The sequence below is a fragment of the Phascolarctos cinereus genome, unplaced genomic scaffold (assembly GCF_003287225.1).
Source record: "Phascolarctos cinereus isolate Bilbo 61053 unplaced genomic scaffold, phaCin_HiC Scaffold_4;HRSCAF=312, whole genome shotgun sequence".
NCBI lineage: Eukaryota > Metazoa > Chordata > Mammalia > Diprotodontia > Phascolarctidae > Phascolarctos > Phascolarctos cinereus.
Genome location: NW_027555847.1, coordinates 548,093,692 through 548,107,308, shown reverse-complemented (window position 1 = coordinate 548,107,308; position 13,617 = coordinate 548,093,692). Strand labels below are relative to the sequence as shown.

The following is a 13,617-nucleotide window of genomic DNA, read 5'->3' as shown; positions in this document are numbered from 1 at the left end:
AGCTTTTCTACAATCCTTCAGAGTTCATTTGCAGCACAGAATGTTGCCACTATTTTTACAGTGGAATAAAGAAACCAAGTAGTTACATCCAGAGAATAATTTATTTAGCAGTGTATGCTGTTGTAGAAACAAACCAGAACCTCTAAAAGTTGTGCCATCATTTACTTCATGATATGAATGAGCAATAAAGCATTGATGTGCTTATTATGTGCAAAAACACATACAAAACAAAGGAAAATGATCAAACACTTGATGAAACAGAGGATCCTACAGAATGTGAGGAGAACATGGAATCACCACACATTGCTTCTTATTTTAAAAGAGAAATGAGAATTGTGAAAGTAGAATCTATGGCTTAAACAGCAAAATTAATGGACAAAATAGAGGAACTGGAACCAACAATAGGCAAGTTTCACCAAAGAGACAAAAGAGAGAACAATAGATCTGGAATGCAAATACACAGAAGTGAAGGACACTCTAGAAGAAGAGAAGCCAAAAAAAAAGTACTAAAAGAAAATATACTTACTATGCAAGCAAAACATACAAAGTTTGAAGACAGGACATGTGGAAACAACTTAAGGATCATCAGTCTCCCATACTACAATGAAACAAAAATCTTAACACCAAATTCAAGAAATAACTGTCTAGAACTTCTGAACACAGAAAATGAAGTATCAGTTGAAAGAATTCATAGATTGACTCCAGAAAAAACAAACAAACAAACAAATAAACAAACCAACAACCCGAAGAACGTACTACAAGACACATGGTTAAATATAATAATTCAATTCAGAAACAAGTTTTGCAAGCAATCAGGAGAATGACCTTCAAATATGAAGGCAAAAAAATCTGAATAACACAAAAACTATTATGAACCCACCAGCAAACTCAGAAGAGAATGGAATAACGTTTCAAAGAGCAATGGAACTCATCATGCAACCTACCTAGCTAGAAAATCTGAGCTTAACCATAAATGAAAAAAGATGGACATTCAGTAATAAAAGAGGCACCTGAAACATTCTTAGAAAGGAGTAAAACTTTTTCTTGACATGAAAAAAATGGGTACAGAAAGAAAAAAAAAGTACTGCACTTAGTTCACTCCTAAAATATTAATTATAGGCATTTTAGATAGCATCTAGTATCATTAAATATAAGCCATGTTGATAGTCATCTAATATACCCAGCAGCCATATATTTTGTAAGAAATTTAGACTCAGAATTTAAAATAATTTATAGGGCAAGGTAGCATTTACCTAATTAATTGAACTTCTTTCTGAAACACATTTTTTTTTTAAATTCAGAAAAACACTTCTCATCACAAATGCTTCTAAGCTTTGACCTTCTAGACTCCATTCAAACTCTGGTCATGAGAGTACATATCAATGAATACAATGTCTCCATGAGGAAACAAGATATATTAAAATGAAGTCACAAGGCATAAAAGAAAATAGAAGAAAATATAAAGCATTGCACAGAAAAAACAAATGATTTAGATAACAATTCAAGGAAAAAATTTAATAATCACTGGCCCATCTGATGGGCATGAACAACAACAAAAAAAGAATCTAGATACCATATTTCAAGAAATCTTAGAAGAAAACTACCCAAATCTCTTAGAATCAGAAGGCAAGGTAGAAATAGAAAGAATCTACAGGTCACCTCCTGAAAGAAACCCCAAAATGAAAACTCCCAGGAACATCACAGTTAAAATCCAGAGCTTCCAGGTCAAAGAAAAAAATGCTGTAGGCAGCCAGAAAGAAATTGCCACTATCAGGATCACACATAATTTAGTAATAATAATAGCTAACATTTATATAGTGCTTACTATGTGCCAGGCACTGTGCTAAGTGCTTTACAGTTATCTCATTTGATCCTCAAAACAACCTTTCGAGGTAGAAGCTATTATTATCCCCATCTTATAGTTGAGGAACCTGAGGTAAACAGGGGTTAAATGACTTGCCCAGGGTCACACAGCTAGTAAGTATCTAAGGCTGGATTTGATTTCAGGTCCTTCCAACGATCTTAAGAATAGAAAGAGAGGGAAAGAGTAATGCACTGGGAGGAGAAGGAAGAGGGAACAATGGAAAAGGAAAAGGAAAGTTATTACACATAGTGAAGGAGAGGAAAGGGGTGAAACAGGGAGGGAGAATTAGGGGTAGGGTAAATTAAGGGAGGGATTAATCCTAAACAAAATAAATTCTAAGGATGTACAAAATATTTATACCTCTTTTTGTGGTGGTAAAGAATGGAAATCCAAAGGAGTACCCATAAGTTTAGGAATGGATGAACAAATTATGGTATATAAATATAATAGAATATTATCATGCTGAACTCTTATCAGTGTAATGAACAACCAGGATTCCAGAGAACTAATGAGAAAACTTGCTACCTACCTCCTATTAAGAGAGGTAAAGGACTCAGATATAAAATGAGAGAAATATTTCTAAGTATACAGCCAGGTTAGAAATTTATTTTCATTGATTATATATGTGTATAAAGGGTTTTGTTTTTCTTATGTTTTCAGTGGTTGAGGTGTTTTCAAAGGGTTGGGGTGGGAGGTTAAGAAAGTAGATCTGGGCTGATTTAAATGAAATACATATATATAATATATGTTATATGTACATTATATATACATAATACATATGTCTGTATAGCTACATGTATATATACATAGGTATATATACTTTATACATATATTTATATATAATATTTACAAAGAAATACATGTTTATTTATATATCTATATATGTACACATAAGAAAATTTTGTGCACATATATACATATATGTATACATGCATACACATATACACATGTATTTGTGTATATATATACATATACATACACACAGGAAGAAAACCTGGGAACTCTGATCAACACAATGACCAACCCGAATTCCTTAGGACTCATGATGCTATCCACCTTCTAATAGAGATGATAGATTCAAACTGTAGATTGAGATTTTCTTTTCAAAGAAATGGCCAATGAGAAATTTTGTTTTGCTTGACTTTACATGTTTGTAACTGGGGTTTGGTTGGTCTTGCTTTCTCATATGGTGGGGAAGGGCAGAATAGAAGGAAGTGGAGGGAGAGACAAATGATCTTTGCTTGAAAATAATATAAAATTAAAATTTTTTTAAAAATTACTTTTTCTTCTGTGCTCAGGGTACTCAAGGATGATGTATGGGTCTTGAGAAGTGAAAGATTCCTACCTGCAATGAGCCCCAGCAGCAACAATGCAGAACGTACACCTGAATCCATAGTCTTTCTGTGCCACACGGACAACTTGCCCGTGGTTTTCTGACTCCTGACCTTGAGAGAGTACACAGTAGCTGGTTTCCTTTAATGATGCTTTACATATAATTCTGGCCCCAAATGACTGTAAAGACAAAGAAGAGACAAGAAAGAAATAGAGTAATTGAAAAGTATGTTAAATTCTTTCTTGGTTACCCCACCTGTACAAAAGCTATCTACTTGGATCATAGCATGGTACACAGAAGGAACACTGGAAGACCTAGTTCCAAGTTTTGGTTCAGCTACTTAATATCTTGTTACCCTGAGCAATGTATTTCAGAGCAGGGGTGAGCTTACAGCTCTATCAAGCTGACCCTAGATCAGGATGTTGGTTTTAGTTCACACACCTGGGCTGGGGCCTAAAGACAAAATAACCAGGAAAAGAAATTTAGACCCATAATGAGACTAGACTTATATTGTTCTGAACCAGCAGAATTTTCTAGCTAGTTGTCAGGGGCTAGGACCAGTATCTGTTTACTGGAACTCCAAACAGGAACAAGCCTACAATTGTTTTGCCCATACCCAGACAAGAGCCTGGATCTTGCAAAGACCATACCAGGAGGGTAGCAATCAGATTGAACTCTAGATCATATTGCTTAGGGTGTGCTGAAAGTTTCCAGCTCTCTCACCTGACCTACTCCATGAGCTCCTTGAAGAACATAGCATTTAATACTCAGAGAAAACAGTAACATATCCTACATAAGATAGAACAGAACCAAATATGGCCTCAGCATTCCTATCAAAACTACACAGAGTTTGTCCTTAACATAAATTCCCAATTTGGGAAGTAAGGCTGCAAGAATAAGTAAAAAAAGATATTGATGATAAAGACCAATTATGAAACCAGGGACACTCAAGATACCAACCTAAAAGGACAAAGCAACTGTAACTCCACAACCAAAGCTTAAGAGTAAAACACAGCTTGGCCACATAGTTGGCTAGAATTTCTAGAAGAAATGATATGAGTTTTAAAATATTATAAATGAGAGTTCTAGAGGAAAAACTTGGAAGGAGAAACAGATTAGTAATACAGCTAGTAAAACCTTCCTCAAGTAACAGACGCCCTGAAAATTAGAATAGAACAATGGAAAGTTAATGATTACATGAGACAACAATATTAAAACAAAGTTAGAAGATAGAAAATAGAAAGAAAAATGTAAGTTATCTCATATCAAAAAACCACTGACCTCGGAAACAGGTCAAAGAGAAAAAATATAGGCGTCACTGGACTACCTGAAAGCCATAACTAAAAACAAAACAAAACAAAATTATGAAAACTGCCCAGACCTCTTTAGAACCAGAGGGCAAAGTGAAAACAGAAAGGATTCATTGGTTATCTCCTAAAAGAGACTTCAAAATAAAAACTCTTAGGAATATCATAATCAACATTCAGAACTACTAGACCAAATTAAAAAATACTACGAACAGAAAGAAAGAAAGATTACAAGGGCCAGGGAGTCATAGTGAGAATAACACAAGATTTGGCAGCTACCAATATATAAAAAAGAGAGCTTGGAATACATTATTCCAAAGGGCAAAATATATAGATTTACAATGAAGAATAACTTACTCAGAAAAACTGAGTATAATCCTACAGAAGAAAAATTAGATCTTTAACAAAATAGAGGACTTCCAAGCATTCCTAAGGAAAAGCCCAGAGCTAAGAAGAAACTTCAAAAACCAAACAAAAGAATTGAAGGAAACATAAGGTAAATGCAACTGAGCAATCAGAAGGAATTATACAAGCATGAAGCTTACCTTCTAACAGGGAGAGAGGAAACAACTGTCCCCTCAGAACACTAATTTCATCAGGGAACATAGAGGGAGTTAAATAAGCCAGGGAATATGGGAGTAGTTTTGTTATATTTTGATACTCTTAAAAAAAGAAACAAAAAGGGAGAAAAGGAAGGGGAACTTGTCACATAGCTGCCAAAATGATTTTCCTAAAGCATAGGTCTGATCATGACATTTCCCAACTCTATGAACTGCAGTGGCTCCTGTTACTGCTAGAATCAAATAAAACTCCTATTTGCCATTTAAAGTCCTTCACAACCTAGCTCCAAACTATTTTTGTAGCCTTACCACACACTACTTCCATTGCCATACTCCACAGGTCAGTCAAGCTATTCTTCACAGAGAATTCTCCCATCTCTATGTTTTTGCATTGACTGTTCACCATACCTCAAATTCACTTGTCTCCTCACTTCTACCTCTAAGAAACCCTAGTTTTCTTTAAGACTCAGCTAAAGCATAACCTTCTACATGAAGCCTTTCCCAATAGCCCCAGCCTCTAGTACCTATCTTCCCAAATTACTGTGTATTTTTTTTATATCATGTATGTGAGTATTGCCATCCATCCTCCTGGGAGATTAACTCTTTCAGCTCTAAAACTCCCACCATGACCCAAAGAGATCAAACAAATGGGAAAAGGCCCACATGTACAAAAATATTCATAGCAGCTTTTTTTGTGGTGGCAAAGAATTGGAAATTGAAAGGATGCCCATCAATTGGGGAATGGCTGAGCAAGTTGTGGTATATGAATGTAATGGAATACTATTGTGCTGTAAGAAATGATGAACATGCTGACTTCAGAAAAACCTGGAAAGACTTATATGGTCTGATGCTGAGTGAAGTGAGCAGAACCAAGAGGACTTTGTACACAATAACAGCCATGTTATGCAATGACTAAGAATGTTAAACTGAACCCTTCTCAGCATTACAAGGATCTAAGACATCTCCAGAGGCCTCCGGATGGGAAATGCTGTCCACATCCAAAGAAAGAACTATGAAAGTCCAATCGCTATCACTTATTTTTACCTTCTGTTGAGTTTTGTTTCATCTTTCTGATGGTTCCTCCTATTGGTTTTAATTTTTACTTACAACTTCACTAATGTGAAAATATGTTTAACGGGTATGTAAATGTAAAACCTATGTCAGATTGTACGCCGTCTTGGGGAGGGTGGGGGGGAGGAAAAGGGAGAAAAATTTTCAACTCAAAAGCATATGGGAAAAAAAACATAAAATAAAATAAAATAAAACTCCCACCATGAGCTCCCAGCTACCTTTATTGACAGGTATCACATATTCTACTATATTTGGCTGACCCCAGTCCATCTTTACACTCCACTCCAGTCATCTTCTTGCCATCTGCCCTGTCACCAGGCACATCTTCATCTTGAGGGAAGGAACTAGATTTGGTTTTGTGTTTGTATTCCTAGCAGTTAGCACAGTGTTTGGTAAGTGCCTAAGAAATTGTCTCTCCTGGCAAAATGAAAAATATTTGAGGGTGGGAACTACATTAAACTTGTCTTTGAATACCCAGTGTCTAGAATATTCTTGACACATAGTAGGTACTTGAATCATAGATCCATGAGTATTTGAAATATTGGCCTATTTGGCTTTAACTTAGACTCTTAGCTAAATCCTGAATTCATGAAACAAGCCACAGGAAGAAAAAATATGTATCTAAAAAAATATATGAGGAGAGAGATGCAATATATATATAATTGTATGTAGAATTCTAGATTCAAATTTTGAAAAAATGCAAATATTTTACTATCAAGTATTTATTTGGCAAGTGCTATTGATAACAAAAAGACCTCCAAAAATCCTTGACCTTTCTCTTCAAAGTTATATATACCAATATTTTCTCTACATAGCTCTTCACTGGTTATGCTTGGCAAAGTGCTTAATTGTCAAACTTAAATATATTACATATTTTTCTTTTACAAAAATGACAAATGTCTCAAATTCATTGACCTTTTATGTTGATGACAAATGGCTATCAGTAGTAAGATAACTAGCAGATTAAAAATCACACACATTTAATTTATCTCTTCAGGGTCAGTCAGTCAATAAATATTTATTGTACACTTACTATATGCCAGGCATTGGTAAAGGTGACTTTAAAACTTTTTATTTTTATACATTTCCCAACATACACTTCTTCTGCCCCCAACACTTGAGAAACATCCCTCACAACAAAGAATAAAAAAGAAGGAGGTTAAAAAAAGGTGGCTCAGGAAAAGTTTACATTGTTTACACTGAAGAGTTCAATTGGTAGGGTCACCTGTCGCAAAGTGATCATGTACCAAAACTATAAATAACAGAATCTTGAGATTGGGAAGGGACCTCAAGAATCATCTAGGTGAATAAATACGTACACCATAATCCCTTCACAGACGTTCCCCAAGTCTATCAACTATGGCTTATACTGACTTTTATGCTGATAAAGGGATTCCTAGGAAAAGGTAACCTACTGCTTACAGACACAATCGATTTGACTTTTGCATAGCTCTGACTGCTAGGAAGTTTTTGACATTAAGTTTAAATTTGCCACTTGGTGACTTCTAGTCACCTCTCCTAGTTCTGCATTGTTTTACCAAGCAAGTTAAGTCTAATCCATATTCCATGTGACAGTCCCTAAGATTTTGAAGATACCCACTCCCCTAAAAAAATTCTTCTCAGGGCTAAACATTTCCAGCTAGTACCTTCAACCAATCATTTTATAGCAGTCTCCAGTCCCCTCATCATCCTGACTACCTACCCCAGGATACACTGCAGATTCTCAATGTCCTTTCTAAAATATGGAATTCACAAATGAATGCAATAATAGTCTACGTGTGTTTTGACTACAACAAAGTACACTGTGTTCTGGACACACTGCCACTCTTAATGCTACTAGGATCACATTAGCTTTCTTAGTTTTTATGTCATAGTGTTGACTCATATTGAGTTTTCAGTCCACTAAAATTCCCAGATCCTTTTCAGACAGACTATTGTCTAATCATACCTCCCCCATTTGTACTTTGGAAGCTGATCTTTTTCATACAAAGTAAGACTTCATATTTATTCGCATTAAATTCCATCTTTCTACTTTCAGTTCATCATTCGAGCCTGTTGAAGTTTCTTTGGACCTTGACACTGTCAACCTCCCCAGTTCTGAGTAGTCTGCAAATTTGATGAGCATGCCATATTGCATAAATTTGACAAACATGCTTACCATCCAAAACATTCATAAAAGTAATCATAGCAAAGAGGCAAGCATGGGTTCCTGGGACATACCACTAGAAGAATTATTTGAAATTGACGGTTACCTATTAATGAGTATGCTTTTTTGAGTATTATCAGCCTACCTGCATCCCTCCAACTTGTCCACAAGAATAAAGGATAGCATGAGAGATGTGACTACGTAACCACTTTGGTAATATTGAAGATCATGGAAAATGTCAGAAGTACATATGATTCAAGAAGGCAAGTAGAAACAGAGACAGAGACAGAAAGAGACTAAACAAGTAGAAGATGGAGGAACAACAGTTATACAGAAGTTGTTCTCAAAAAGTTTTGTAGGCTTTGGTGGATGGTGAGATGAGGAACCCAAAAAAACTAATGTGATCTAGGGCTACATTAGGAAGGGCATGTATAGCTTCCAGAAACAGGGACTATGCTCTGCCTTCATCAGACTTCATCTGGAGTACTTTGTTCAGGTCTGGACACAACAATTTGAGAAGAATATTGATAAGTTGGAGTGTGTCAAGAGGAGTCCAACCAGAATGGTAAAAGGCCTTGATTCCATGACATATGAGGATAAGCTGAAGGACCTGGGCATGTTTAAGACAAGATAGCTGTCATGTCAAGAAAAGATTATATTTGTTCTGTTTGGTATTTGTATCTAGTGGTAGCCATCTCTAGGAAAGATGGGGGTGGGAGAAAAAACTGGATAACTTTATTATATATGATAACTTTATTATATATTTAAAAGGAGTAGCAAGTTGTACATAACTGAATTGCAGTTTCATGTGCAATCGTATTTTTTATTATAATATCTCATGGAAATGCTCGTTTTATTCCATAAATTAAAAACAAAATAAATAAAAACTGTTTAAAAAGATATAGGAGGGAATTCCTTTTGTGTCTGGGTTGGATTAGATGAATGCTAAAGTCTCTTCCAACTCTCAATTTCTGTGATTCTGTCATATAAGCATCAAATATAACAGAAAAGATAGTTTAGTAATCCTAAGCCAAGTAAATAAGCTCTATTTGAGGGCCTGAGGTTGGGGGGGGGGAGTGATCAAGCTGAATTTGATCCTGAAATTGGCAGCAAAGGGAGGTGGGGATAGAATAATTATATCCTGATTTTCCTATCAGGAAGAGTATTTTACCGAATACTTATCATTTCAACATTGGCTTTATCAACATTTCTTGGTTCTTAGGAAAGTGACCAAAGTCAGTAGACATTCTTTATATAGTGTTAACAATCAGACAGATGTGCACAGTCACTGATTATATCCTCTAGTTGGTTTTTATATTGTCATGCTTATTTTTCTTATTTTCTTTTCTTGTGCTCATGTATTCACCTTTGAATCTCTATTTTTACAACTGAATTTTTAAAATTTAATTCGTTTTAATGTGACCAAAGTTATCTACAATTCCTTCCTTCCCAAAGAAGCATGAAAGATTGAGGACTGAATATAGCTCACTCAACTTGGTTGACAATTCAAGCCAGTTCTCTCTCAGAATCCCGAGTCAATACCTAGGCAGTACAACATTCATTTACATGAACTTTTAATATAATTAAGAAAAATTTAATAGTAAGGGAAGGCAGAAAAGCAAACACTATCATGAGAGTAAAAACTGTAACAAAAGATATGTCATATGGTTATTTTGTTGGTTTGGGGTTTTTTTGCTAGGCAATGGGGGTTAAGTGACTTACCCAGAGTCCCACAGCCAGTGAGTGTTACATGTCTGAGGCCAAATTTGAACTCAGGTTCTCCTGACTCCAGAGCCGGTCCTCTATCCACTGCATCACCTAGCTGCCCCACATGGTTATTTGAAAGGCATTTTCCCCCCAAATGATAGTCAGATTCAGCTGTCCTCCATTCACTTGGACAAAACTTACAAAACTGTGATACGGGATAAAGAAAAGTGGTCACCAAAGTGTGAAACAACTGATGGCAAGAGATTTCTTTTACAACTTAATAGCAAAGAAAAACAATCATATTTAGGTAGTACTTCAAAGAATAGAAAGCATTTCCTGTTCCTCATTTGGTTTCCTCAGGAGAGGATAGATTGATAAAAAGTGGTCTCCATCTCAGAAGAACCAATAAACTCTGAGTGCAGATTGAAACATACTTTTCAAACTTTCTTTAGTTTTTTTGGTTTTGTGTGTGTGTGTGTGTGTGTGTGTGTGTGTGTGTGTGTGTGTTACTTCTTCTGTAACATGGCTAATATGGAAATATGTTCTGCATGACTTCACATGTATAATTGATATCATACTGCTGGTCCTCTCAAGGGCTGGGGTAGGGAGAGAATTTGGAACCCAAAATTTTACAAAATGAATGGTAAAAATGTTTTATTATATTTGGAAAATATTTAACTAATTAAATGAAAATATTTTTTAAAAGAAGAGGATGGAGGAAAAGACAAAAACCAGTGAGATCATGCTATCATGGTTCCTAGAATACCTTCTCCCTCCAACCTCACCCCAACTCCTCCTGTTGAATTCTTACAAATTGCTGCAAGAACCAGTTTAAATGCCACCCCCTCAAGCCTTCTTGATCCTCTCAGTCACAAGTGATCTTTCCTTCTTAGGAACTTAGTAACACTTTCGTAATCTTTTTTGCAGTTCTCAAGTTCTATTTTTTTTTATTACTTATTTCTCAGTTTTTCATACTGTAACCCAGGGGTGGGGAACCTGTGGCCTAGAAGCCACATGTGGCCTTCTAGATCCTCAGGTGCAGCCCTTTAACTGGATCCAAACATCACAGAACAAATCCCCCTAATAAAAGGATTTGTTCTGTAAAACTCGGACTCAGTCAAAAGGTTGCACCTGAGGGATTAGAGGGCCACACGTGGCCTCGAGGCTGCAGGTTTCCCACCCCTGCTCTGTGTCCCAATACTCCTAATTAGTAAAATGAGGAGATTGGACTAGAGGGCCCCTTCTAACTCTAAATCAATGTTCCTAAATACTGAAATGGAATGTCAATTTCATCAATGTTTATGGTTCCTCTTAAAAGATTCACGTCACAACCTATCCATGTCACACATTTTAGATAACTCTTTTCTATGCTTTCCTATAAGGGAGGCAGCAAAGTGGCTCCTGGAGTGGACCTGGAGTTAGGAAGATGAGTTCAAATCCTGCCTCAGACACTTGTAGCTGTATGATCTTGGGCAAGTTACTTAATCTCTGTTTGCCTCAGTTTCCTCAAGTGTAAAATGGGGACAGCACCTACTCATAGAATTGTTGTGAGGATAAAATGGGTTGTTTGTCAAGTGCTTAGCACAGTGCTTGGCACTTAGCAGGTGCTGTTATCATCATCATCATCATCATCATTCAGTTCACCATGAAGGTCTACCCAACATAGTACAGATCTTCCTCATTTTCTTTTGACAACAGAATAACCACTGAGCACATGTGATTATTGGCTGATTATCACTCATTCCTCACTCTCCATACAAGCAGCCCATCTCCTTTTTCTATCACACATTTCTTTGGTGACCTCCTTCACTCTGTGTCTCCTTCATAATTCCTCATTGTAATGTGTCACAGCCTGTTCAAGCTCACCATGCCCCTCTCCATTGCCCTTTGGGTCATCCTCAATTTCAGCTCTTCAGGATGTAGTGTGCCCCATGACTCACAGTCAGTCATACAACAGCATCTGAAGGCCAATATTTAAAAAGATAGTCCTTTATTTCAAGGAAAAGCTTGAAATCATAAAAAATAACCTTGCCATTTCCCAAAGGCAATGGAATCCAGTCTTCACCTTCTGCTAGTTCAGTGCCATGACCATCACAGTGTTTGTCCAATATATTTATACTTATGAGCCAACTCTTTGGTTTGTCTAAGTGTTTTGTTGTTGTTGTTCGGTTGTTTCAGTTGTGTCCAACTCTTTGTGACCCGAGTTGGGGTTTTCTTGGAGTGGTTTGCCATTTTTTTCTCCAGCTCATTTTGCAGAAGAGGAAACTAAGGCAAACAGGGTTAAGTGACTTGCCCAGGGTCACACAACAGTAAATGTCTGAGGCTAGATTTGCAGTCAGGAAGATGAGTCTGTTTTTTTTTTTAGGTAATTGGGGTTAAGTGACTTGCCCAGGGTCACACAGCTAGTAAGTCAAGTGTTTGGTCTGAGGCCAGATTTGAACTCAGCTCCTCCTGACTTCAGGGCAGGTGCTCTATCCACTGCACCACCTAGCTGCCCCCCAGAAGATGAGTCTTTCTGACTCCAGGCCTGACACTATCTACTGCAGCACCTAGCTGTTTGTCCAGTTGCTATTAGTATCATTCCTTGATTTACAGTGAAAGGTTAAGTGATTTGTCCAAAATCATATAGCTAATTAGTGGAAGAGGATCTGAAACAGTAGGATAAACCATTTTTGTCAAGTCTCAGGGAAAAAAAAATCAACAAATGTACATAATCACTACACCGATATAAAAGAAAAGATCACTAAAAGAAAGGCTGAACTCTAAGTATCTGAAAAATCAACAATGGTTTTAGTGAATACATAATTAAACATGCCTTTCTCCTCTAAGGAGGGGTGGGGAGTGGCAAGGGAGAGAGAGCCAATTAAGGCAGAGTATTGTTAACATTGTCAGATATGGTTGTCTCTAGGTTGTTGGGGTTTTTTCCTAAACTTTTTTTTTAACAAGGGAAAAAATTGGGAAAGAAGGAGGGAGGATACTATATCTAGAAATGACCAACAGAAAATCAGAAAACAAAAATAAAACTTATTTTTAAAAAAACTTAATTGAATTGGTAAACAAAAACTAAAACAAAAATTTAAAAGGCAGATTAAATACTGAAATGTAAGCTGATTTATAAAAAACTGCTCTCTTTCTATGAACAATTTGGTTTTCCAGTCTTAAATTTAAAACTGCATGAGGACTGAACAATTGTCATTAGGGTTAAATTTACCTGACTTTTGTTCATATGGCCCAGATCTGTAGCCTCATTTTACTTCTGGGCTTCTGTATTCAATGGGTTCCATTTCACATGAACAGAATTTCCATGCTACTCTGAAAGTCAATTATTTTTCAGAGCCAGTTGACAGCTTTCATCTCAGCTGGGGTCAAAAGTATGAAACAAAATCCCTTCTTTGGCAGCCAGAATCCCATGCTTTTTGCTTGCTGCTTCCTAACCACCTTGGGTCTTAGGAAGTTCTGGCCAGAACTATCCAGCAGAGACCTGGACAAGTGACTACCTCTTGGGAAAAATACATGACTCACATTTCTCTGCCTTTGTCTCTTTCTCTGCATTTCCACTTAATTTTTTTTTCTATGACAGTCATTGTCATTCAGTGTCACCAGCAAACAAAAGTCAGAAGAACAGAAAA

General features: G+C 36.5%; 1 protein-coding gene across 1 annotated transcript in view; it reads right to left on the bottom strand.

The window, feature by feature from the left end:
- The window catches only part of KIAA0319 (KIAA0319 ortholog), a 126,742-nt gene that overhangs the window by 94,060 nt on the left and 19,065 nt on the right, over positions 1–13,617 (bottom strand). Inside the window, exon 2 of the mRNA XM_020986843.2 lies at positions 3,210–3,376. Within this exon, the coding sequence (XP_020842502.1) occupies positions 3,210–3,258 (49 nt within the window). The 5' untranslated portion in view covers positions 3,259–3,376. The remainder of the gene's footprint in view (positions 1–3,209; positions 3,377–13,617) is intronic.